The 27,605-nt window shown below is 46.6% G+C and overlaps 1 protein-coding gene across 2 annotated transcripts in view; it reads left to right on the top strand.

Moving 5' to 3' along the window:
• The window catches only part of NUDCD3 (NudC domain containing 3), a 74,827-nt gene that overhangs the window by 2,474 nt on the left and 44,748 nt on the right, over window positions 1-27,605 (top strand). For both annotated transcript variants that reach the window (XM_007187707.2, XM_057549759.1), the window contains exon 2: window positions 3,201-3,511. In XM_007187707.2, the coding sequence (XP_007187769.1) occupies window positions 3,201-3,511 (311 nt within the window). The remainder of the gene's footprint in view (window positions 1-3,200; window positions 3,512-27,605) is intronic.

Here is a 27,605-nt window from a genome sequence, read left to right as displayed (position 1 = left end):
TGTTTTGAAGGAGAGGAACTGAAGGTGGAGGATAGCCCTTTGGGGAAGGATCCCAGAGAAGGGATGGGAGAAGGAAGAGGCTGTGTGAGTGGGAGGGGGATGGAGGGAAGTGGGCAGGGCAGTAAGTTTCAGGGAAACCAAGGGGGACAGTTTCCAGCAGATAGTTAGGAGGGGTGTAGTGTTTTTTGAAAGTGGTTCTGAATCATCAGCATTGCCCAAGGAACTTTAAAAGAGCAGATATTCCCTGGGTATTTTGGTTGGGTAGATCAGGGTAAATCCTGGGGAGCTGTTCTTTTATCCACAGAGGCATTTGGCAGTGGGGTGCTTGGGGGTCTCTTCAGAACTCAGGCAAAGAGGGTTTGGATGGGAGTATTGGGGTACTCTGTTCTGGAACCCAAAAGTTCTCCCTTGGTATTTTGGGGTATGGGCTGTTGGCGAGGTTTAAGCCTTCTCAGACTTTTCCTCCTAATTCTTAGGGCTTGCACAGTCTGAATGTACAGCTTGCAGGACCCTCAGCAGGAAAGATGCATATAGAAATTGTATTCCACTCCATGATTTACTAGGATGTTTTAAGAAAACAGTAATTTTGAATGACGTTTCATTTGTATCAATGGGTCCTCTGTGTTTATTCTGGAGTCCAGTTTGGCAAGCTTAGAAATCCCCCCATGAGAGTCAGGAAAGCTGGCTCTATCTGTTCTGAGCTAGCTGGGAAGTCTTGGGAGAATCACTCTCCTCTCTGTCAGTTGAGAAGGTTGATTGGAGGTCAGGGACATCTCTTCCAGCTCCGCAGTCCGGGATTCTGAAATGAGTGCTGAGGTCAGTGGCGACGTGAGAGGTGAAGCCAGGGGGCAGGCAGGGTGCTGAGTAAGCAGGGGCGGTGGGCGCCGCAGTGCAGCGAGGAACGTGAGGCCCAGGGTCCGAGGGAGGCTCCCGGCGTTTGGAGAGATCCCTTGCTGTTGCTTCTTTTCTGGAGTTAAGATGAAGATGTGGGGCATCAGAAGGATGAATGGCTCTGAGGGCAACCGGTCTGGTGTCCGGTGTCATTGACGTGAGAACAAGAGGAGTGAGTCAGGGGTCAGGTTCTCTGAAGAAGTAGAGAGAGATATTGTTTCCAGTTTTTAGCCTTAGGGTTTTACTTACCTTCCTCTGCCTACATTTCCTTTCAGTGTTTGGTGTGTTTCCTGTATAATTTTTTACTTTCTTCTTTCACTGGCAGGACCTTGGGCAGGTTACCCTCTCCGAGCTTAGTTTTCCATTATCTTTGAAATGTCAGTGCTGTCTTCCTCACAGCATTTTCACGAGGGTTTTGAGAGAATGTCTGTAAAAACATTGGCATAGTTAGTAACTTCTTTGGTTCTGTCTTCCTGCCCAGTACACGCAACAGTTATTTAGCACGTGTCTGCATTCTAGCCCTTTGGAAACAGTCCTACACACCTTAAAACATTATTATTTTATTAAGACTATTTTTTAGAGTAGTTTTAGGTTCAGAGCGAAATGGAGGAGAAGGTACAGAGATTTCTTATGTCCCCCCTGCCCCCCCCTCCAGCGTCCCCTATACCAACAGGTGCCACCAGAGTGGTGCATTTCTTACAGTTGATGGACTTACATCGACATATCATAGTTACCTAAACCCACAGTTTCCTTAAGGGTTCACTCTTACTGTTCATTTTATGGGGTTTGGACAAATGTGTGATGGCATGTAATCCTCATTATGGTACCACACAAAGTATTTTCACTGCCCTAAAAAAATCCTGTGAGCTCTACCTGCTCCCTCCAACCTCCCTCCCCCCAACCTCTGGCAACCACTGGTCTTTTTATTGTCTTTAAAATTTTGCCTTTTCCACAGTGTCATATAGTTGGAATCATACACTGTGTAGCCTTTTCAGATTGGTTTCTTTTACTGATATGCATTTAAGGTTCTTCCATGTTTTTTCATGACTTAATAGCTCATTTCTTTCATCACAGAATCATATTCCATTGTCTGGATGTACCACAGTTTGTTTATCCATTCACCTGCTGAAGGATATCGTGGTTGCTTCCAAGTTTTGGCAATTATGAATAAAGTTGCTATGCACAATCCGTGTACAGGTTTTTGGGTGGACATGTTTTCAACTCCTTTGGGTAAATACCACGGAGCGAGGTTGCTGGATTGAATGTAAGGGTCTTCTCCCACCCACTTTTCAAGGTGGATCTCCCAGCTTTCCTGTCTCCAGGAGGAGATACCATAGGATATATTTCTTGATGACCCTGCCTCTTGGAGCTGTGACATTTCCTCCTGTCATTCCCTCTGGAAGGTGTGCCTTTCATTCAAGGTCTGAGGCAGAGCGCCTTCTTCCAAGAAACTTCCTTAGCCCTCTTTCACTGGAAATGCTCATTTGCACCCTCATTCTGATGGCATCACGTGTATTCGTCACAGCCTCTTCCTGTCAGAGTTGTCACGTCTGGGTCTGTCCTGGCTGCACTTCAGGGTTATGTGCGCCCTCGAATGGTGCATACAAAATGCCATTTTCTTGTGCACTTTTTGGATGGAGAGTCCCAGCACTTTTGTGGGTGTGACTGTGGCCCAGAAAAGATTAGTGACTGATCCACACACCAGAAAATTGAGTTCTTCGAGGTTGGGAGCTGTCATTTTGATTTTTGGTGCCCCTTGCACATTGTAGGCACATCATGGATGTTTGTTGAATTCCCAGGCTAAGACCCACACCTTCCCTCAGCCCGTGCAGTGTGGGAAGATAGCAGCAGTCCAGTGAGCCGGCTGGTATTTTGTGGATTGAAATTCAACTATTTCCCATCTTCTCTTCTTTCGTCTGAGTTGTTGGTGCCTTTACAGCTCTCAGTACCAGGACAGCGTGTTCTTTGCATTTCGAACAAGGCTCTCGGGGGCTATAAAAGTAATGACAGGTGAGACCATTTAGTTATGCATCATTTAGACTTGAAAGTTGGCCTCATAGGCGTGTAAATATTTTGAGCCTTGGCTTGTAAAGGTTTCACTTTCATTGATTTTGGAACTCCCCTTTAAAGATTGTTTTCCTAGCGGCATTTGGTGAAGTTGAAGTGCATTTCCATTTTGCCAGTGGGAACATTTTTTTTAGTCTACTGCTTTTTCATTCTTTATTTACCAGATTTTGCTGTATTTCTGCAGAATGTGTGGTACGGTACTGGGCGGATGAACTGATTGCAGGATTGCTGTTTGATTTTAGGTATTCAAAACCTTTGACCGCATGGCCCGTCAGGATGATGAAAAGAGGAGGAAGGAGCTGGAGGAGAAGGTCAGGAGGAAGGAAGAGGAGGCGGCCACGGCTGTGGCAGCGGCCACGGCTGAGCGGGAGCCGGTCCCAGCCCCGGTTCAGGAGGTGGAGGTTGAGTCCACCGCAGACTCGGGCGGGCCTCAGGAGCCTCCCGGCCCGCAGGGTGCCGAGCAGGAAGTGGCCCACCGCTCCGGGGAGGCAGAGCCACCAGGAACAGATGCTGGCGCTGCTGAAGTCCCGAGGAGACCACCACCTCTTCCCAAGTAAGAATTTCTACTTTGTGGCTTCTTTCTTTTCTTTTTTCCATCATGGTTTATTACAAGATATTGAATATAGTTCCCTGTGCTATACAGTAGGGCCTTGTTGGGTATCTATTTTATACATAGCAGTGTGTATCTGGTAATCCCAAACTCCTAACTTATCCCCACCTCCCTTTCCCCTTTGGTAACCATAAGTTTGTTTTCTGTGTCTGTAGGTCTGTTTCTGTTTTGTATATAAGTTCATTTGTATCTTCTTTTTTTTTTTTTTTTAAGATTCCATATATAAGTGTTATCATATGATATTTGTTTTTCTCTGGCGTACTTAGTATGATAATCTCTGGGTCCGTCCATGTTGCTGCAAATGGCATTATTTCGTTCTTTTTTATGGCTGAGTAGTATTCCATTGTGTGTGTGTGTGTGTGTGTGTGTGTGTGTGTGTGTGTGTGTGTATCTCACATCTTCGTCCATTCATCTGTTGATGGACACTTAGGTTGCTTCCATGTCTTGCCTATTGTAAATAGTGCTGCAGTGAACACTGGGGTGCATATATCTTTTCAGATTAGAGTTTTCTCTGGGTATATGCCCAGGAGTGGTATTGCTGGATCATGTGGTAACTCTATTTTTAGTTGTTTAAGGAACCTCCATACTGTTCTTCATAGTGGCTGCACCAATTTACATTCCCACCAACAGTGCAAGAGGGTCCCTTTCCTCCACACGTTCTCCAGCATTTGTTATTTGTAGAGTTTTTTAATGATGGCCATTCTGACCTGTGTGAAGTGATATCTCACTGTAGTTTTGATTTGCATTTCTCTAACAATTAGCGATTTGAGCATCTTTTCACATGTCTATTGGCCATCTGTATGTCTTCTTTGGAGAAATGTCTATATAGGTCTTCTGCCCATTTTTCATTTGGGTTATTTGTTTTTTTATTATTGAGTTGTGTGAGTTATTTGTATATTTTGGGAATTAGGCCCTTGTTGGTTGCATTGTTTGCAAATATTTTCTCCCCTTCCTTAGGTTGTCTTTTCGTTTTGTTTATGGTTTCCTTTGCTCTGAAAAAGCTTATAAGTTTGATTACGTCCTATTTGTTTATTTTGCTTTTGTTTCTTTTGCCTTGGGAGACTGACCTAAGGAAACATCGCTAGTTTTATGTCAGAGGTGGCTTCTTTCTTGCTTCACATCTGGTGGTTGGGTTTGTCCCTAAGTGGGTCTTACTTGGTAACACACTGACTCTATTTCAGCATTTAGTTAGCTCTTCATGTTTGCAAACTGCCTTACAGTGTGTAGGATGGGAGGTCAACTGGTTTCAGTATTCTTCCTTTTTCTCTCTATAGGGTAAGGTAATAATCTGCCCACAGTCAAACAGCCAGTTAAGAGCTAGACCAGAGTTAGAGCACTGGGCTCATAGAGTTATGCTTTCCCGTGAGACCTGCCTGTCTGTGTGTCTTGACTCTGTTTTTTCCCTGCAGGAGCAACTGCTGGGACATGGGCCCACAGTCCTCTTGGTCTAACGTACACCCAAAGAGGTTGTCTGGAATGGGGGACTGCGGACCCAGAGTCCCCTCAGAGCCTGCCACTTAGTAAATGTATTAACTTGGGCAAGCTGCGTCACCTTTCTGTGTCTCAGTTTTCTCCTTTGTAAAGTGGAGGTGATAATAACAGCACCTCCCTCAGAGGCTGTTGTGAATATTGAATGAGCCAAGGGTCATGCAGCTAATGAGTGGTAGGGCTTAGATCAAGCCCTGTGCTGTACTCATCCTCACTTTTCAGGAATTCTGCTTCCTGGTGCTTCCCTGCCCCTGTTTGGGTGAGCAGAGCTGATACCTCCTTGTGTATGAGCTGTGGCAGTGTCTGAAAGACGGCATGCTGCTCCTGGCCTGCTCTGTCTTTAGGCGAATCTGCTCTCTTCCCTCTTTGGTAAGACTGTTCCCTGCCCTCTCCTGGTTGCCTCTCCCCCTTGGCCCTTCTCTGACTAAACTTCCCTTCTGTTCTTCCCTCTCCTTGCACTCTCCCTCTAACCTGTTTTGGGTACTCTTTGAATGTAGTTCCTAGTTAATGAAGCAAAGTGAACAACTTGGAGTGACATAAAATGCGGAGTAGGGGGAAAATAAATTTTGTGGAGGTGGGTTGGGGCAAGACTGCAGAGTCTCGAAGTCCAAGTTGGACTGCATGGAGGGTCGGTGCCCCTAACCCCCTGTTGTTCAAGGGGGGTTAAGTGTACATGCAGAGAAAAAGCCCAGAAGGAAATACATTATGAATAGTGGTGGAACTGTGAGTGTTTTTCATTGCCGTCGTTGCCCCTTACTGTATTTTCTAATTTTTCTACAATGAACTATATACTTTGCTTTACTAATTTTTTTGCATTCTTTTTATGATTTCTAAGAACTCTATTAAAAGAGGGAATTTGTTTTTAATTCCTGAGTAATAGATTAGAATAGCTGCCTTGTTGTCTTGTAGAGACCCTATTTTTTATTCTTGGACCAATGAGTTGTGTTCCAGGTTAGTATCAGCGTTAGTTTTGCGAGTCCTAACCTGGTGTAAGTATAGACTGAAGACTTGGGTGTGTTCCAGGAAACCTTAGTTTGGTGCTGCAGGCTCAACGCTTCCGTGGACTGAACCTTCTCAGCCTTCAGGTATTCACTGGTTTTCTGTGAACAAAACAAGAAATTGTGGTCCACATCTCTCTAGTTCCATCCGAAAGGCTGTGCTGTGGCAGATCTGAAATGGAACATGAAAGCCATCCTTGTCCTTGTTGTAGCTCTTGTGGCCCCCCAAGTCCTTGAAGTCAGTGCCCAGAATTGCTTATCCTATAAACTGTAGATCTGGGGGTTCTGTTAATTAAATGACTTAAGATAGTTATTCTTTAGGTGACCACACAGAAACACTGCTTTTGTGGGGCACCCTGTCCAAAAACCAGTTACATACCTAGAATCTGGGTCTGACATTGCTGATTTCTGATTACTCCTGCTTGCTACCCATTTGCTGGTGGTTCTGCCCAGTATTAGGTAGTGGTGATGGCAACTGCTCTCCGTCTACAGGCAAATCACACTTTGGAGTCAACCCCCTGTCCCCAGCCTAGGCCCTGCCAACCATGGGTTAAAGTTTTTGCAGTGTACATTTTCATTTATACATAAAATAAAGTACAGATTTTTACACATAAAGCCACATGCTGCCACCCTAGTGCTTAAAGTGCCCAGTTTTATTCCTTAGAGATGAGAGAATTTGGGTACACAAAAATTTCCTTGTCCATACAAGATAGCTTTGAGAAGGTGCACATACTCTGCAAAGGAGCTTCACAGTTTATGAGTTGTCCATAGTGAAGATACTGTAAAAAGTGCTGCTTAGAGCCCCAGTGTTTATATTGTACTTGACCCAGTGATCTGTGCTCAAAGGACTTCTAGGGAGCTGGGAAGCTTTCAGAAATGCTGATGACATTACTAGTGCTGTGGAAGGAGAGAGGGACGCAAAACCAACAGCATCAACGTCCTAATCACTAAGTCGGGCACCTCTCAGAGCTGTTGGTGGGGTTTGCCTCTTGGGTTCCAGCTCTGTGTCTGGTCCCACTTCGGTGGCCTTAGGTCCTGCAGTTTCCCTCTCAATCTGCAGGTGTCGCTGTAGGCGAAACAGTGATAACTGCATTTGCTTGTGCTGGGATGCTGACAAAAATGTACAAAAGGCTGTGCCACCTCTGGCTTTTGCCCTTATAAATCACAAACAGAATTCTTTAAAAAGAAGAAAAAGGAAAGAAAGCACTGAGAGTAAATTACAGTTGGCCCTTGAACAACACAACCTTGAACTGCACAGATCCACCTATACATGGACTTTTTTCAGTAGTAAACACTACAATACTGCAGAGTCTGTGGTTGGTTGAATCGTGGATGTGGAACTGTGGATACAGAGGACCGCTCCTGCGCTGTCAGTGTTGAATGGTGGTACATGCCCTGAGTCCCTCCCGAGCTACCCCTCTGTCCTGCACAGGGAAGCAGGCAGCAGGGCCTCGTGAGAAGGGGGTGTCATGGAACTACTTGATGTGTTGACCCATCTGGTGAAATCCTGGTAGAACAAGGGTGTGTTAGAAAGCTGCTCAGTGCTTTCTTTTATTTTGGGTGGCATGGCCTTTGTGTCCAGCTGTTACAGGGATCCATCTTGGGAAAGGGATGGTGTAGTTTGGAAGAGAAGTTTCAGATTTCTAATAGTATCCTCAGCAGATGCTTCGTCTTCATCGTGCCTGGTTCATCTGCCCCAAGCACAGCACTGTTCACGTTCTTCAGTGCTCTTGTCCACGCAGCAAGGCCTTCCAGCACCTCTGTCCCTCTGCTGCCCGCCACAGGTAATCGCGCCTCCTCTGAGCCTGGGTTTCATCTTACATCTGTTTATGGCTAGTTCTTACATCTTTCACTTTTGGGGCAGAGACTTACTCAGCCCCTCTCAGCTCCCAGCTGTGTGTTAGGTGAGCATCCGATGCGTGCTGAGTTCATTCCTTAGTGCCTCTCCTTCGGTTCTGCTCACCCGTGTCTCGTGACGTCTGTGGCTTAGATGTCCCTTAGGCGGGCTGTCACAAGAGCAGAAGGGCGCTGCTCTCTGCTGGGGCATCCTTTCTGTGTGCAGTCATGCTGCCTGAGAGCTGGCTTCCTGGGTTTGTCTCTAAATGGGGTCCTTCCTTTGTTGGTCCCTGCTTTTTCAGGTGCCCATTGCAGGAGGCCCTTTGATAGAGTCACGTGGACATACCGGAATGCTACCCCAAATACCCACCCTGTCGGCTTATGGTGAAGATTGACTGAGGTCAGTGTGTAAGACCTGGTGAGCAGGATTCCTGGCGCATAGTGAGCCCTCAAGTAGGTACGAGCTGTTCTCAGTATTGCTTTTCTTAACTTAAACAAGAACAAACTGTTTTTCTTCCTCATTATGCTCAGTGTAGACTATTTGGAAAATAAAGATAAGTGTGTAAACAAGAGAAAACATCCTACCACTCCCTATTAACTTCCTGGGATATTTCTACAGTTTTTTCTATGCGTATAAACGTGTGCGTGGGTGTGTTTGAACACACACACACACACACACAAAGTATGCTTATAAAATTGTCTTACACTGTGGCTTCTGTTTTGCTGAACATTGTATGCTGAGCATTTCCTGCATCCCTTTTGCTGATTTTGAATTCATATTGTACACTGTTGAGCGTTTTGTGCCCAAGAGGTTCTTTTGCTCAGATGAGGTTGTTGGCTGTAATCATGCACTCAAGAGAATAGTAAACAGAAAGCCAGCAGTCCAGGGATGTCTGCCGGCTTTCCCCCACTGGGGCTCTGCTGGGCCTGCCTGCCTCAGGGTCTGTTTTCAGTCTCATCTGGTATAGAAGCTGTTCTTTCACCCAATTCACCCTGAAACTGCCCCTTCTCTAAGGAACCTCAGGTGTAAGTGGCCTCAGGGATTTGATTTAAATCACAGATGAGGAAGACCTGATATAGGTTGTTTGTTAGAAGTATTTTTTTCCTCTAGAAGCATTGTTTTTGTTTTCATTTTGCAATTCATTTCTAGCTTATAGGCTTCATTTTTAGAAGAGGTTGGCCTGTATATCTTACAGCGATGACTCATGTTGAGTTGGTTGGATACTGGTTGGTTGGATACTGAAGCCGGATGGTAAAAATGACCTGGCGTCCTAGCCTGTGAGAGTGAGCATAGAGTGAGCATGTTTGTGGGCGGGAGGAGGGGGCCAGTGAGACTCCCCCAGGGTACTCTTCCCCCTGGGAAATGTGTACTTCCAGATGCCAGAGCCCAGTCTGCTTCCTTTTAACAGATGGAGAAATGGAGATGAACAGTGGTGAAGTGCTTTGCTTGAAATCATAGTTAGAAGGGAGGGCCAGAGTCATGGGGAATTGAAGCAGTTCCCAGTGCGCTTAGAGGCCCAGACATGGGTATGTTCGCTTTGCTATTGTTAAGAAAAAGGAACTATTACCAGAACTATCTAGGAGATACCTTTCAAAACTAACACAACCAGTTTCTAATTGAATATTTTTCTGTGTCACTAAAGAAGTATAACTTTTTATGCTAGCTTTTTTTTTTCTTTTTCCTATTGAAAAAAAAAGTATATGCACCTTGTGGAAAATGTATTAGGTTGAATTTAAATACTAAGGTGAGTAGACAGAAGAATGCAGTGAATCCGCGTGTACTCACTGCCAACCCTGTGAAGTACACCCGGCCACTTCTCCCTCTCCTGTGTTATTCAGAAGCAAATTCTACCTCATCATTTCATCTGTAAATGCTTTCAACCAGTGTTTAAACTTCCAGTTTTCTCATAATGTCATAATTTTTAAAAAAAAGTTTAAATCTATAATAAGGCTCCAACCACATATCACTTTGTAGCTGACTCTCTGTTTCTCTTGCTTTTATTCTCTCAAAATTTATCTGTTAAGAAAAAAAATCAAGTTGTTGGTATGTTGTTTCCCACTCTCTGATTGTTGCGTGGTGTAGTAAATTGGCAGTTGGGTTTAGGGTCAATACTTTTGAAAGTTATAAGCCTGCGTAATGAAAGTGAATTCTCCCTAGAGGCAGCCATCGTCCGTACTTTTGTAAAAGTTTTCTGTTTTATCAACTTCTTATTTTCCGTATTCGTTTATGTGTATTTTCTCGTTGTATACGATATGCTGTGTGTGGACTTGTAGTTACATCCCCGAGCGGCTGACAGGCAGCTAACGAGGACTCGGTCTCCCTGTTGCCAGGTGCCGTTTTTCCTGGTGTGCGTTGTCACTGTCCTCACAGCTGCGGGGCTTTAAGATGCTGATTCCTGGGCCTGCCCCTGGAGATCAGATGTAACTGGCCCAGGTGTGACCCTGTGTCAGGAGTTTCAGAAGCTTTCCAGCTGACTCTGCCTGTAGCCAAGAGTCAGACTTGACTACAGTCTTTCTCTCGACTCCCTCAGAGTTCTGCCCTGTGGATGTAGCGTCATTATTTAGTGAGTCTCCACAGGCAGTGTCATTAGGTTGTTTCCAGTCTACTGCGGGCACAAATGATGCTGCAGCGACTGTGCTGTCTGTGTTTCTTGGAACATGTATATGGATATCTGTTGGACGAATTCCCAGAACGGGAATTACTGGGTCAAAGGGTATGAAGTGTGTAATTTTGATGGATGTTGCTAAAGTGGCCCCAGAGAGATTGTACCAGTTTGTTCTCTCACTGCCAGGCTGTCTGATGGTGGGTACCTGACCCACCCCAGGTGCCAGCCGGCAGCCCTAACCCATTTCTTGGCTGCTCTTACCTTTGCTTCATTGGTTTTATTTGAAATGCCGTTCACTGTGACATATGTTGGGTTCTGATTTGCTCTGTGTATGTTTCTGTGTGTTTCTTTCCTTTTCTATGCCATTTATTCATAGATACTAAACCATTTGTTCTATTTGTTTGCCAGTACCAAGCTGTTTTGTTTACCATAGCTTCATTATGATATATTTTAATACTTGGTGGGACTAGTGTTTAATCCCTTGCCCCCAGACTTTTCTGGAAAATTTTGCCATGTGAAAATTCTGTTGAAATTTTCATTGGGAATACATTAAATTTATGTTTTGAATTAGAGAGAAATGACAGCTTTACATTATTGAGTCTTTCTGTCTAAGAACAAGGGTATATTTTATTTATTCAAGTCTTGTTTTATGTTCTTCTGTAGAATTTTAATGTTTTTATTCAATAAGCCCTGTACACCGATACTGAATTCTCTGTTTTCTAATAGTTTCTCTGTTCATTTTCTTGGATTTTCTAGGAATATAGACTCTTCAGTTTTGTTTTGTTTTTTTTATAAATTTATTTATTTATTTATTCTTGGCTGTGTTGGGTCTTCGTTCCTGTGCGTGGGCCTTCTCTAGTTGCGGCGAGTGGGGGCCACTCTTCATCGCAGTGCGCGGGCCTCTCACTGTCGCGGCCTCTCCCGCTGCGGAGCACAGGCTCCAGACACGCAGGCTCAGTAGTTGTGGCCCACGGGCCCAGTTGCTCTGCGGCATGTGGGACTCCCCCCAGACCAGGGTTCGAACTCGTGTCCCCTGCACCGGCAGGCAGACCCTCAACCACTGCGCCACCAGGGAAACCCCTTCAGTTTTTATTATAGTATTTTAGTGACAACTATATTTAGTAATAAATACATCTTTAATATTTTGAATTTTAAATGTAACTTCATTTTTTTTCTCCCTCTCAAAATGTGTTGCCCCGAGCACCTGGAAGGGTGGAGCTGACATTAGCTGCAGAGGGAAGGGGTGGGGGGTGGCTGGTTCTGAGGCTGGCAGGTTAGGCTTTGGCCGCAGCGGGGTCTTCGGGGTCTGAGAAGCCGTGAGCCATGCAGGTGGAGTCCCAGGGGAGCAGGACTGGAGGTGGGAGTTTGAAAAGCATCGGCATACAGTGGGTTTAAAGGCACAGACTGGATGAGATCACCGAGGCAGTGAGTGTAGATGGAGAAGAGGCCCAAGGATTGAGAGCTGGGGGGGTTGTACATGAGGTGAGGGGGCGTCTGCCTAGGGGGCCAGGAGAGCGGGATGTGTGACCAGGGGGTGCAGGCCCGAGCAAGGCAACCAGGAGAGTCCTGTCACGAGGGAGGGAGGCCAGTGGTGACACGCGCTGCACCGTCACATGTGCCGCTACTTCACCCTTCGCTTGCTCCCTGCAGCTGTCCAGCCCTGAAGTCCTCAGCTCACTCGTCACCCCTTTCCTTTGGGATACACTCCTGACCTGTCCCCTGGTTCCTGTTTCTGCGGTTGGCTCGCCTTGTGGCGGGTGCTTCTCTGGCCTCTGGCTCAGACTGCACCCTTGTCTCTGGCCCCGGGTGGCGGCTCCCACGTGTGTCCCCGTGTAAACTGCCTTTTTTGTGTCTTTAGCCCTCCGTGCTAGTTCTCTCACCGGGGAAACCAGGAGGAGGGCAGTCGGCAGAAAGTGATGGAGGGACAGTGCAGCTTTTCTGTCACTGTGTGCACCTGGGTCTGTTTATCTTGTCCACTGTGTTGCCAGTGCCTGGAACGTCCCTGGCGGCATAGTTGGCACTTAGTAACCAGCTGAGTGAATGAGTGATTCAAATTAAAAGTCATGTTCAAAAATGATAAACCTTTGAATTTTAACATATCTAATGAATTCCATTATCCAGTAACATTCAGTTTTTCTTGAATTTTCATAGAGTTAGGGCTTTCACATCTGTCTATGTACTGTTCATCCCTGTCTTCTTTTAGGGCAACTCAGTGTTCTGTAAACTCCCTAATTGAGTCCTGTGTGGTCATAGAGCCCTGAGGCCTCTATCGTTTCCCTGTCTCTGTACTGAGGGGCCAGGTACTCAGCTTCCCTGGTGGTGAAGAACCCTCCAGGGACAGAACCCAGGACTGGGAGTCAGGAGTCCTGGTCTGAGCGGGCCTTGGGCCCTGTAGGCTGTACTGCAAGGGAGGGGGAGCAGGCCTGAGTTTTTTGTCTCTTTTTCTTAAGCCAGGGAGCCTGCCCTCCTGTGGGTAGGTGGAGTCCTGGGAAGGCCTCTCTGTACACAGATGGGGGCTCAGCAGCTGGCTGATGTAGGGCTGCGGGGCACGGGTGGCTTCATCTCCAGGCTCACTTCGAGAACCCCTGGAGTAGGACGTCTCGGATGACTCAGCTCTGAATCCTGCGTGTCTGGTTGGTTGTGAGCCTGGGTTCTGAGTATCTCTCGAGGGTCAGGTCCGTGGCTTCGACGATGCGATGGAACGGGGCCAGTCCTTCTTAGCTGAGCGAGGGCCACCACGTGTTCTCGCATATAACTCTCAAGGTCTATTTATTTTGTGGTCTCTAAAGAAAACTTTCATTTTTAGACAATTAAGATCTGCCCCCAAAAGTTGCAGAAATCATGTAAAGGACCCCATACATCCTTCTCCCAGCATGCCAGATGTCCGTGCCTCCTGTAACCAGGGGCTGCTGTGAGCGCATCTGAAGACCTTGTTCCAGTTTCATCCATCGTTCCAGTAGTGTCCTTTCTCCTGGGCCAGCGTCGCTTCCTTTGTCGTCACTGCATTATGGTGCACGTCTCCTCTATCTGGCACAGTTTCTTAGTCTTGTCTCTCATGACCTTGACCCTTTTAAGGAGTACTGACTTCTTTTTTTCCTTGGTAGAACGTCTCTCAATGTGGTTTTGTCTGATGTTTCCTTGTGACCGGCTAAGGCTGCCGCAGTGGCTGCTTTCCTTCTGTGCTAAAGAGTTACTATTTTCCCTTTTGTGATTAATAAGTGTCTTGTGCGGAGATACTTTGAGACTCTAAGTATCTTGTTTCTTCTCATACTTTGCCCACTAATCTTAGCAACCATTGATTATTCTTGCCTGAAACAATTATTGCTGTGGTGTCTGCCAAATTGCGATTTCCTGTTTATATCCTTCTTTCTACATTTATTAATTGGGATTATATTGCTAGGAATGGCTTTTCTTTCTCCTCCACTCACTCACTCATTCATGCACTTGTTTGTGTATGTCATTGTGCCCTTACAGATGTTGACTCCATAGTTATGGCCCCACTGTCTTGCGTTGTTGCTCAGGGTGCCCTTCAAATGGGCTTGTCCTTTTGACATGTTCGCATCATTTTCTGAGCACTTCTCTGCGTGCTTGCACCACAAGATGTTCCATGTCATCCTGCTGTGAAGTCGGCTTTTTCTCCAAATGGCCTTGGCTTTTTTTTTTTTTTTTTTTAATTTATTTTTGGCTGCATTGGGTCTTTGTTGCTGCACACGGGCTTTCTCTAGATGCAGTGAGCGGGGGCCACTCTTTGTTGTGATGTGTGGGCTTCTCATTGCGGTAGCTTCTCTTGTTGTGGAGCACGGGCTCTAGGTGTGCAGGCTTCAGTAGTTGTGGCTCGCGGGCTCTAGAGCGCAGGCTCAGTAGTTGTGGCACGCGGGCTTCAGTAGTTGTGGCTCGCGGGCTCTAGAGCACAGGCTCAGTAGCTGTGGCGCACGGACTTAGTTGCTCTGTGGCATGTGGGATCTTCCCGGACCAGGGCTCAAACCTGTGTCCCCTGCACTGGCAGGCAGATTCTCAACCACTGCGCAACCAGGGAAGTCCCCGGCCTTGGCTTTTGATTGGAGAATGGTCTGAAATCAAGGATCTAGGCACCAGGTGTCCTGGCTTCTAGGCCTGTTTTATGCCCATTTCCTGGTTACTTTACCCTCTGAAACCATCCTGCCCAACTTTTCACTTCCAGTTTTCTTTCCCCCCTTTTAAAAAATTCATGGTATGGATTAAGAGTGTGAATCTTGGAGTCAAAAGCCCTGCATTCAAATGCCAGCTCAGACCTTGCTGAGCTGTCTGGCCTTCAGGCCTTAGTTTTCCTATGTGTCAAGTAGGGATGTTGATTCTCAGCTTAAAGGGTTGTTGTGAGGGTTAAATGAGAGAGTAAAATGAGAGTGGTCAGTGCAAGCTGAGTGCTCAGTTGGGTGCTTTCATTCAGCAAGTATTTATGGAATGAATACTTGTGTAGGTTTGTTTCAGGGCCTGGGGCATGTGGGGTTTGGGAGTGCCAGCCCGGTGGGGCCTCTGGCCGGCTGGGGCAGGTGCAACGCCTCTGACGCCTCCTTGTTCCTGAGCTGCTCTACAGCTGGAAGGATGCGGGGAGAGAGGAGTGGGCGCTTCGCTGTCCCCAGTTAAAGGAGCGGTCCTGGTTCTATCAGTACGTTCTGCTTCTGACAGCAAGCGCCACGCTCATCGCTCATCTCTGGGTGGCATTGTCACCTGTGGGTTTGGAAGGAACTTCTCCTCCTCCTCTGGCGTAACCTTTCTGCCTTTCTTGGCCGGTTCTTCCGTGAGGTGGGGTGGGGTGGGGCTCGCAGTAAGTGCAGCCTGGGGGCTGGTGAGGGGGGCAGTCGGAAGGAAACCAGCCAGCGCCCCTTAGTCTTCTGCAGTGGTGGCCACGAGCCCCCAGATGCTTAGACAGAATCTTCTCTGCGGGGGAACGGCCGGAGGGGTGGGAGACAGGTCTGGGCTGGTCCCCCCACGAAGCCCCCTGTGCCTTGGGCACCCGATCCGCCCCTGCCACTGTTCCCGGGCAGGAAGACAGGCTCCCCGAGAGCTTTCTGTTCTGCTGCTGCTGGATCATCGCAGTAAGTGGGTAGGTAGGACTAGCTGTGACCTAAAAACAGTCGAGCATTCTCTGGGCGTCCCTGGGGAAAGCTGAATAAAGTAGGAGGAATGTCATTTCAGATGCTCATGTTCTCCCAGGAGAACAAACTTCCAGGTCTCTTCTTGCCTCTTGTTTCTGAAGGCAGTGCTGCTGACTCTGTGACCCTGGTGCCCACAGGCTGACCCTGTGACCTTGGTACCTACGGGGTGACCCCATGACCCCAGTGCCTGCATGCTGACCCCATGACCCTTGTGCCTACATGCCTGGCAGGATGGGTGCTGCACAACGTGGTGCAGTGACGACTGGTTTCCTAACTTGCTTCGTGGGACCGCCCACCCCTGCCCACTCTGTTCGGTCCGGAATAAGAGAACAGAAAGAAGTCTGTTCTCCTTCCCAAGAAAAGTCCCAAACTCTCCAAACAACAAAAGCAGCAAAACTCATGGAAGTACCTCCCAGAGCTCAGAGTCAGGAAGGAGGGGGACGGTTGCCACACAGCGGATGTGGGGTGTGGTCCCTGTCCTCCAGCAGGTTGGCAGTGCCCTCTCAGCGACACAGAGTAGATCTCACTGTTAACAGCAGTTTTCAGGTTTAGGCTGAAATCTGATGAGAAGGATGTTAGGGAGAGCCCTGCGAGCGAGGGTGGCCCCGGGCCCTGCAGTCTTGGTTGGCTGCAGGGTAGAGGCTGTGCCCCTGGGTCCCGTGGTCGTTTCTTTACAGACTCTGCCTCCTTGTGCCAGTCTCTTCCCCACTTTGTGGCTTTGTGGCCAAGCGCCTTTGATTTTGCTGCTGCAGCCTTTACTTGGATCTGTCTCCCTTGTACCCCTCTAGCCCTAGAACTTCCTTTTTCCTTAAAACCATTTTTTTACTGGCGTTTCGAAAAATGCCGCATGCAGGTATTTAAAGAGATCGCAGTAGCAGAAAGGGGGGCCATGGAACATCCGTCCTCCTCTCACCATGACCCCACCTCCCTGTTCTCTCCGCAGAGAGGCCCCCCGGCGTGAGCCCGTCACCATGGGGACACCACAGGGGAGGTCTGTGAAGATACGAGGGTGCTTATGTGCTCCTCTCCCCTACTTTTTAAAAAAACAGGCTGTATTTTTAAGAGGAGTTTTAGGTTCCCAGCAAAAGTGAGCAGAGCACAGAGTCCGCACGCAGCCCCGCTCCCACACGCACAGCCTCCCCGTGTCACCATCCTGCCTTTCGGGTTGATTTCCTGGGGGCATAGCGCGCTGTGTGCACTGCTCGTGCCTGGCTTTTTTCACACGGCGAACCTTATAAATGTGTCCTCTTCGGTGCTCTGTGTCCTTTGGAGCGGCCACCCGGCGTGTTCCTCTGTGTAAACTGTGCTCAGTGACTCTCTCTGCTCCGTCGGCCTCGTTTCTCATGGAGCTAGAGGAGAACAGTGACTAAACAGACTATGAGAGTCTAACAGTCCTAAAAATACCTTCCGAAGTAACGTGTATTCACTGAGGAAAATGAATGAGGGGGCGCAGACTGTCCAGGAGCCCAGGGGTGGGCGTTGCCCTTTTTCCAAAAGGCTTTTGGTTCACAGAATAAAAAAGAATGAAAGCTGACACACAGATTTGGGCATCTCCAGTCGTGACTGTTTCTGTGCAGGCGTTCTGGAAGCATCAGTGACGCACTGGTCTGCGCTGTGGCACCGTCACCTGGTGGACCTGGAAGAGAGAAACGTGCGAGTTAACCCAGCGTTTACCAGATCAGTCAGACCACAGGGCCTTTTCCTTCCTAATCGGCCTGCTGTCACCTTGAGGGACTCTTTTTTTTTTGGAGGAGCCTGAAAGTTTGTAGAAGTACTAAGTTCTCATTTATTTCGTCCAGAAAATATATTTCTTTGAAATTTTTCATTAATTTTAATTTACACAATAGTTAAAGAGTACACTCAGAAGCATAGGCAAATCTCAGGCCCCCTTTGACCACCCGGATCGCAGGTTGCTCCCAGAGGCAACTACTTTTCTGGAGCTCACCTTTTGTGTTTCGTTTTTTTAATTTCAGCGATCACAGGTTTTAGCTTCTCAGATGGCTGGTTGATTTTTTGGAGTGCAGTGTCCCTCCCATCACTTGGAAGGGTGATCGTGTCTGTTGTGGAATCCTGGTGCCCGGTTCCCTCCGTGGCTCTCAGCAGCACTTCTTTCCCTGTAGAATTTGGTGGCCTCCGCCCTGGGAAGCTGGCTTTTCTCAGGGTTTGGTGAGTCCTGATTTTGTGTTCATTTTTGTGCTTGAGACTCCTGTCACCCTGTCTGTGAATGCTGTCACTGTTTCACACCTGGTCTCTAGAAATTTTTAGGCGGTGGCCTAGGGTGTACCGCGCTGGTTGCTCTTCTGCAGGAATGGAGTTCCACTTCCCGGGTGTCACCAGATATGTCCCCACACTCTCTGGCCTGGGTGCCACTTGGTTCAGATTTTGTATGTGTTGGGAAGGGGGCAGGAGGTGGACTCGTGGCCCTTCTGTTGTCCTGCCGTCAGCGCGCTGGCCCTCCTTGTTTGGGAGAGACCAGAGCTGGGTCCATCTCTGCGTCTTTGACCCCTCCACGCAGACCGGGGCTTGAAGCCTCCTGCTCAGTCCGTGGCCTTTCTCCATTCCACTTAGTCTCATACACACTCATGCAGGTATGTAAAATACTTCCCTGAAACCGGGTGGCCTCCTCCCTCCCTCCCTAAAGCTTCTAGTCACTCAGCCCCGTCTCACGGCCCAAGCTCATTGGGTGCTTTCTCTCCGGTCCCTCTCCTCCTGCGAGCCTCACGCTCTGCGCTTCAGACTTCTGCCCAGGGGGGCGTCTCCCGCTGTCCCCCCTCCATCCTCGGCTCATCCCCTGATGCCTCTGTGGCCCTTCCTTCCCCTCACAGGAGGGTGCTCCCCCCTGCGCGCCGGCTCCTTTTCTGTCGGCCTCCCTCTCCGGCCTGTGCACGCTCGCTCCAGTGCTCTCCAGGCCGGGCCTCCCTGAAGTCTCTCGGGGGCGTTTTCCCAGCATGTGTCACTTTCTGCATCTCAGACTTCATTCGTGTGCGTAAGTACGACATGGGCTTGAGGGGTGCGCCCTGCAGCTAATTATCCGAAGCAGGTTGTAAGTTAGAAACCGAAAAGGTTATCCTGCCTGAACTGCCCCCTCCACGTGCAGCCCGGCCTGATCTCCTGGTTCTGGGGAGGGAAGTGCTCTGGGCACCAGCGCTGCCTCCGTCCACCTGCTCAGCAAGGTACCATCTCAGCACAGGGCTCACCCCCGTCTCTGCTGAGGGGTCGGGGCCACCCCTGCACGCTGCTGAGGGCCCCCCGACCCCGTCATCTTCCCACTGTCCCTAGTCACCAGCTCACCTGGGTCCAGACCTGGAAGGCCCCTGGAATACTTGGTAGATTTAGCCACATACTGCTTAGTAGTGGTTCTTGCAGGCCTGATGGTGGTCTGTTCAACCACTAGCAGGCGAAGTAATACTAGTTAGCTGTAAGTCATGAGGTTGAGCTGGGGCCCACCAGACACCCCGGGCCTGTCTTACAGTTGAGGCTGCTGCCCCCTCGAAGCTTTCACTTCCATCCACGGGCAGCTTCCGGCCGACTCTAATTCAGAACCGCCTGGGGAAGGGGGTGCGGAGAGACGGGCCCCCTTAGCCAGGGTGGCACAGCACACACATCTGTTATGGGTGCAGTTTTCAAGTGCAGTCTGATGTATTTTTACAAATGAGCAGCGCCGTGAATCACCACCCAGAACAAGATATTCCCAAATGAGAAATAACTGGAAGTTTCCCCACGCGCTCCCTCTGTGTGCCACCCACTCCCTTACAGTCTCTGCATATGTGTGTGTCCGTGGTTTTGTTAGATAAGCCAGTGACATTAAGGCTGTGCCGTCTGCATTCCTACTGCGAGCCTGTCCCCACAGCTGGGCAGTGGACTGTGTGCTGAGCTTTTGAACCTTTACGCTTTGAAAGATGAGATACGCTCATGTTTTAATGTTTATTTCTTTTATCACGTGTGAAGTTGTACGTAGTGTCACGCATTTAAGGGCTGATTGTATATCTTTTTTCTGAGAATATGTCTTTTGCTCATTTTTCTGTTAGGGTTTGTTACTTTTTTACTTCAGCTTTTAAGAGCTCGCTGTCTATATTGGGGAAATTAGACCTCTATCTGTAATATATTATAACTATTTTCCTCCAGTTTGTCTTTTGACTTGGCTTATGATAGGTTTTGCTCCAAGCAAAAGTGTTTTTTAATATTTAAAATGTTTGTGTCATAAACTTTATCAGTTGTTTTTTTTTTTTTTTTGATTTTGAGTTAGAAAGCTTTCCCTGTGTTGAGTTCAGGAAGGATTTCACCCCTTTTCCTGTGGTACTTGTGTGCTTTTTTTCTATAGTTCTGTGAAAGTAACGCTTGTGTGGTGTCATTTTTTATATCTGTGCCTCTGATCCATTTGCTCTCTTTGTACGTGTGAGGTGTGGGTCCAGTGTTCCCATTTCCGAAATGGCTGTTCAGGTGTCCGTATGACATCTGTTATAAACTGCAGGGACCGCGCTTTGCAAGAGGACTTGACAGGTCTGAGCCCCAGGGGGTGTGAGCCTTTGGCTCAGCCTTGGCCCTCCCTGAGGCACTGGTGACACTGCCGGGGTCCGCACATCGTCCAGAAGGCGTGTCCCACGGGCCGCGAGACACCTGTGGAGCGGCGCTCCTGCCGGGGAAAAGCTCCCTCACTTCCCTCTTTTAGGGTGTCTCTGAGGCACCGCTTCAGCACCTACTCCCCGAACGTGTCTGAGCGGACTTGACTGCTGAGCCCGGGTCAGGGACGAGGCGCTGGCAGGGCTGTGTGCCTGTGGGCAAGTCACAGTTCTGTCCTGGGTAAACGAGGGCATTGTGCCGGGTGACCTCTGCGGTCCTTCCAGCCCTCCGTGCTGTAGCGCTGGGGGCGCAGCATTCGCACGGAGCCCTTGTCCTGCATGGGGCCGCAGCGTCCCCTGAGCGTGGCCCGAGCCCTGTGCGCGCTGCTCGTCGGGGGCCCAGGGCCGGCGGTGGCTTTGTCCGTGGGGAAACGCTGTGTGGCTTGGAGCCTCACAGCCAGCTCCTTATGTTGTGTTTGCTTTTCAGACCCGTAAGTTTATATCAAGAGGTGATTCTCTGAAGAGTTGCTAAGCGTTCATTTATTTAAAAAGTGGAAACTAGGTTTCCTCCTAAAGTTCTTAACCCTGCCAGACCATGCTCCATGTTTGTAAGAAATATTTTGTGCCACTGCATTTGGCTATTCTAGGTGAAGTCTACCAGTGTCGCTTCAGTAGTGCTGTGCTGGTCATGAGTTTTCAAAAAGGTGACTAACTTTCAGTAGAGCCCAGAATCAAACAGATTCACACACGGTTGTGTGCCTGGAAAATTCACAGTGTGACGAGACCAGGCAAAAGATTGTTAGGGTTTGTATCTAAAATTGAGCTCTTTTCCAGGCTCAGATTAATTATAAACATACTGCCACCTGCCTGCTGTCTAGAGGGACGTGTAGAGAGGGGTGTGGGTCGGAGGACAGTGCATAGGGCCCAGCGTCACCTGCTCCCTCCAGGCCCCCAACACTCCACGGTGTCCCTCCCTTTGAGAGCTGCCCATCAAGTAGGACTTGCCTGGTTTCATGTACATTCAAACAAGCGGAGTAATCTGCTTTAAGGTTTCTTTATTCCACTAGAAGTTAAGCTTATATATTGATCAGTTTTTCTTATCTAGGACTTTTCCTGGAGACATGACCATTAGAGGATTTTAGCAGGTGAATTGCATGTGTGTTAATTTATTATAGGTTACATTTGTTCAGTAACTGTGACTAGAACCCTGGAAATTAGTTTTTGTTGAAATTTTAGGGCAATTTGTGAAATGTTGTTTGTAAGCAAAATATATCCAGCTCTTTGACTGAGTAACTTGAAATATGCTCAAGGATCTGGAGGTAACACACATTTCTCTTTGTCTTTCCCTCTCTCCCAGGGAGTGTGTGTGTGGCTTTATTTTTACAATGCTACAGAAAGTCTCCTAGGGAGGCCACCTGTTCACGGACATCTGCCTGCGCAGCTGACTGGTCTGAGCACTGATGTTGTTTGCTGTAGAAGTTGTCCTGTCATCACCTGTTCATCGCAAGTGTGGACAGCTTCCATGTGGTCACGGGTTCGGGGCCGGCTGCCGAGGAGGGTGGCAGTGCCCCCAGGAGCCGCCCTGTCCCACCTGTCTGGGCTTGGCTCCCAGGCTTCCCCTTTCCTCAGTTTCCTCTGTTCCGGCCGCTGGGGCTAAAGGCATGGCCACACTCCATTCAGAGCATGGCCCAGTATGCACTCACAGCGGCGGGCGCCGGGTCCTGACCCTCAGCGCTGGGGGTGGGTCGTCCTCTGCCTTCCCACACACCCCCAAGGGTGGGAATCAATCAGGCCAGTGATGGGAAACCCCGGTCATTTGCAACGCCTCTTCCTTTCACAGGCCGCTCTGACGTTAGAGGAGGTGTCTGTGCACGGGCCTGCCCTTCTCCCCTCGTGTCCGACAGGCGTGTTGTGTCTCTTGCGTGCTGTGCCAGGCCCTGTTGTAGGTGCTGGGGGGACAGGGGGTGCTTGCAGGCTCATGGTGTGGGGACGGGGACAGACAGCTGTAGTCCAGAGTGATGAGTGTAAGGAAGAGGTCAGACAGCTCCCTTAGACATCCGAAATGCTTCCTGGCGAGGGTGTGCTGGGCGGGGCCCCGGGAGCCAGGGGCGGGGGCTTCCCGGTCCTCCAGCCTGTGTGGCGGCAGGCGGGCAGGCACGCGAGGGCCCTGCGTGTGCTCGGGGCCTTCCCCGGGAGGGTGCAGCCTTGAAGGAGCTTGTGAGACGGGTAGGGTTGTGGCCAGGCTAGTCCTTGGGTCTGCTGTCTGGGGCCACCTAGGACGTGTGGGTGTGGAAAAGAATCATGATGCAGTTCAAATAGACTTTATCAAAGACTGAAAGTTTTTCCAAGAAAACTGAAATCCCTTATTGCAAATTTTGTGAAAAGTATAACAGTCACAGGTTGGGTCGTGGAATTACTTCATGTGGAGTGTCTTGTGGTGTTTGTGAATTCAGTGTAAACTGCAGTTGTTTCATCCTCCATCCAGGACTTAAACTTTTGATCTCCCTTTTCTTTTTTCCCCCAAAGTTAAACCATCAGGTCCTTTTCACCTTTATTTTCACGCCACAGTCATATTTTCCTCTATTTCTTGGAGGTAGTTGGTTCGTTAGTGTCCTTTGGGGAGAGTGAGTATGGGTAGATTTGAAGCCTCAGGCGTCATCAGTGGTGAAAGGTTTTTTCCTGTGGTTAGTATAGCTTTGGTGGTGGTGAATATTACACATACTGATGGTTTTTTAAAAGGGGCTTGTGGTAGAGTCTGGTACGCTGTCTGTAGAGAGTCTTGTGGTGACGGGATGGAGCACATTCCTATTTCTCTGTGTTTTGCCTCTTCTGGGACAGGCCTACTTGGTCATCATGAATAACAAGCAAGTTTTAAATTTCAGTTAAACATGTGTGACAGTACCTTACACCTTAATTTGCATTTCTTTAATTATAAGAAAGATTACATTTTCTATGCAGTGATTTACCATTGGTGTTTCCTTCTGTTAACTACTCCAGTACCTGGAATCTGGGTATTTCCCTTCTCTAGAGTTTCACAAATAAAACTTAACGTGTCTTCTTATTTGCTGCTTTTCTTTTTCCAGTTGATTCATTGAACTTCGTACAGGGAGTTCGCCACATCTATCTTGTCTTCAGTGATTTCCTTTATGTTGTTAGATTTTAGAAATTTCTCCTTTCAAGTCGTAGGTTGGATGTTCCATTCCATTGTGTACAAGGGGCTTGAGACTGTTCTTTAATATTGTTTGATTTCTTTAAAATGAATTTTACTGTGACTTGATCAAGTTCTGTGTTATACCCCTTTGGGTCTTTAATTGATGTTATGGTAAAACTGCATATTACCTTGCAGTATATGTTATCATTATACTCCCATTAAATACCCTGTTAAAAGCAGGTGTATCATTGCATTGTTCACGGCTTCCTTTCCTTCTCTCATTAAATTCAGTTACAGAAAGTTGCCCTGGAGGATTATAGACAGATTTCATGTATCCTGAATTCAATTAATATCCAAGTTTTTAATGTTTGTATTGCATTTAGGAATGGCATTTTCTTTGCCACTGTTTGTTATAGCTTGTGGCAGTTAGGAAAGCAGTTAATTAATTATAAAAGTAATAAAGGCAGGGTTTAGAAAATTTGGAAAATAGAGAAAATTATTCAAGTTCCATCAGTATTACTATATTGTTGAATTTCCTTCCAATTAAAAAAATTACATTTGCTATTTCTTTTTTTAGATTATTTTAACATCAGAAAATACTTGGCCACTATAATAGATGAATTACAAGTATATTTAAAAGTAAACTCTTCCTCCTAATTCTGTAGCTAATGTTAATATACCACGAAGTATATTCTTGCATACCTTCCTCCATGCTCACAACACACACACACGCACACACACACACACAGTTTTTAAAAACTGAGATACAATTCACACATCATAAAATACCTATTATCATATGCTATTTAGTGTTTTTAGTAAATTTGCAAGGTTGTGCAATCATCACTACTATCTAATTCTGTTCCAGAATATATTTATTATCGCCAGAAGAACTTTATACCCATTAGCAGTCGCTCCTCATTTCCTCCCAAACCTCCCAGGCCTAGGCAACCAGCGTCCTACTTTCTGTCTATATTTGCTAGTTCTAACATTTCATTTAAATGGAATCATACGATATTTGGCTTTTTGTGTCTAGCTTCTTTCACTTAGCATAATGCTTTCAGGATTCATCAGTGGTATAGCATGGGTCAGGACTTCATTCCTTTTATTGGCTGAATAATAGTTCCTTGAATGGATGGACCACATTTTGTTAAGTCATCAGTTGATGAACATTTGGGTTGTCTATTATGAATAATGCTGCTGTGAACATTCATGTACAAGTTTCTGTCTGGATACATGTTTTCATTTCTCTTGTGCATATTCCTAGGAGTGGAATTGCTGTGTCACATGATAACTCAATGTTTAACCTTTTGAAGAACTTCCAGACTGTTTTCCACAGCGGCTGCACCATTGTACACCAGCACTTTATGGGGGCTCCAATCTCTCCACATCATTGCCAACACTTGTTATTATCTATCTTTTTGATTGTAGCCATCCTAATGATTTTGATATGCATTTCCTAGTGACTATAAATGTTGAATGTTTTTGCATGTGATTGTTGGCCATTTGTATATCTTCTTTGGAGAAGTGTCTATTCAGATCCTTTAATCCAGTTTTTAATTGGGTTGTCTTTTTATCATTAGACAGAAGAGTTATTTAAATGTTCTGGATACTAGGCCCTTATCAAATAAATGATTTTCAAGTATTTTCTCCCATTTTGTGGGTTATCTTTTCTCTTTCTTGAAAATGTCCTTTGAAGCTCAAAAGGTTAAAATTTTGATGAAGTCTGTCTAGTTTTTCTTTGGTTGCATATGCTTGTGGTGTCATATTTAAGAAATCATTGCCTAACCCAAGATCACAAAGATTTACTCTTATATTTTCTTAGAGTTTTATAATTTTAGCTCTTGCATTTAGGTCTCTGATCCATTTTGAGTTCATTTTTGCATATGATATGAGGTATTGGTTTAACTTTATTCTTTTGCATATCCAGTTATTCCAGCATCATTTGTTGAGAAGACTGTTCTTTTCCCCATCGACTAGACTTGATACTCTTGTTGAAAATCAGTTGACCGTGAATTTGAGAGTTTCTGGACTCTCGGTTCTGTTCTGTTGATCTCCATGTCTGTCCTTATGCCAGTACCGCGTTGTCTTGATTACTGCACCTTTGTTAGTAAGCTTTGAAATTGGAACCTTTGTTCTCTTTTTTTTAAGATTGTTTTGGTTATTCTGGATCACTTGCATTTCTGTATGGATTTTAGAATCAGCTTGCCAGTTTCTGCAAAGAAGCCAGTGGGGGTGTTGATAGGTATTGCATTGACTCTGTAGATCAGTTTGGGGAGTATTGTCATCTTAACAGTATTTAAGTCTTCCAGTCCTTGTACTTGAGATGCCTTTCAATTTTATTTAGCTCTTCTTTAATTCTTTTCAACAATGTTTTCTTTTTGGAGTGTAAGTTTTATCATTTTTTTGTTAAATTTATTCCTAAGCATTTTATTCTTTTTGATGCTGTTGTAAGTGGAATTGTCTTAATTTCTTTTTCAGATTGTTCACTGCTACTGTTATGAAACACAATTGATTTTTTCATATTGATTTTGTAACCTGCAACTTTGCTTAACTCTTGTATTAACTAATACATTTTAGTGAATTCTTAAGCATCTATCTGTCAGTCTATCTATCTGTCTATCTATCTATCTAGATCATGTCGTCTGCAAATAGAGATAGTTTCACTTCTTCCAGTCTGGGTGCCCTTTATTTATTTATTTTCTTGCCTAATTGCCCTGGCTAGCACCTCCAGTACAACATTGACTAGAAATTGTGAGAGCGGACATCCTTGTCTCGTTCCCAGACTTGGGGAAAAGCATTCAGGCTTTCACCCTTAAGTGTGATGTGAACTGTGGGCCTTAGTCTTTCTTTACTCTCATGTTTTGGTTGAGAACACCTCCTAGTAACTTCCTGAGAAAGTGACCATTGAGAGAAAGTTTTTGAGACCTCACCAACCTTCCTAATTTTCCTGGGATTCAAGGGTTCTTGGGATAAGGGACTTTTAGTTTTATGGGCAAACCATTGCCCATGACTGAGCAGGTTCCCAGGATGTGAGAATCCAGTGCTGAAGCAAAGAAAGCCCCAAGGAAACCACGGCAAGCCGGCCACTCTACCAAATGTCTGAATGTGTCTGTGTTGCCTTTATACTTGATTGATAGTTTGGCTCTATATAGTGTTAGGCTGGCAGTGTGCCCTGCATTCCCTTGTTTTCTTCTGGCTCACAGTGTCTCTCTTAGGGAGTCGGAGGGCATTCTGATTCTTGCTCTTGGTGGGAAGCTTACTCTTCCCCGTGTTTCTGCTCTTCCAAAAGTGTATCCTGCTTCTCTGAGTTTGGCTCTAGTTCAATTTGATGTGCTTTGTGCTTGGTGGGCCTGTCAGACTGTACATTGATGTCCTTCATCTCTACGAAATTTCTTAAATTCTTTCTGGTTATCTCCCCCCCTTTATTTTCTTTATTCTTCACCTAGTTCTTCTGTTATTCAGAAATTGGATTGCTGGTTCCATTGTTCCACTTTTTTCTTCTACCGGCACACCCTGCAGATACTGCAGGTTTGGTTCCAGACCATTGCAATAAAGCAAATGTCAAAATAAAGCGAGTCACTCCTAGTTCATAAAAAAGTTAGGTTTACACTATAAGTCTGTTAAGTGTGCAATAGTATTATATATAAAAAACAATATACATACCTTAATTAAAAATACCTTATTGCTAAAAAATGCTAACCATCATGTGACAATGAACATAAGGTTGCCATAAACCTTCAATTTGTAAAAAAAAAAAAATGCAGTATCTGTGAAGTGCAATAAAATGTGGTAAACCTGTGTATTCTGTCTCTGACTTTTTTCTCTTTTTTTTCTGGGAAACTCATGCATGATATCCTCACCTGTATCCTCCAATCCTTGTATTGAGTTGGTTTTTACTCTGCTATCATTATTCATTTCCACAAGTTCTTTCTTTGTTTTCTGAAAGGGGTTGTTTTTTACATAATATTCTGTTATTGTTTCAAGGCTGTGGTATCATCTCACTATTGTGAGAGGATGGACACACACACGAGGATGGAGGGGTGTGTGTGTGTGTGTGTGTGTGTGTGTGTTTATCTGTCTCCAATTCCCTGTAGAATAAACCTCTAGGTTTTTGGAGGGTTGGGGTGGGTAGTTGCCTCTTCGTGGAATAGAAGAGGGGGCTGACTTCTTCCTAGACAGATTCCTTAACCTGTGCTCAGTATTTAGCCCCACTTCCCTACTTTCTAAGGTAACTTGTGTCCCTTGCTCAAGAGCCTTTGGG

The sequence above is a fragment of the Balaenoptera acutorostrata genome, chromosome 7 (assembly GCF_949987535.1).
Source record: "Balaenoptera acutorostrata chromosome 7, mBalAcu1.1, whole genome shotgun sequence".
NCBI lineage: Eukaryota > Metazoa > Chordata > Mammalia > Artiodactyla > Balaenopteridae > Balaenoptera > Balaenoptera acutorostrata.
This window is presented reverse-complemented; position numbering and strand designations above follow the sequence as displayed.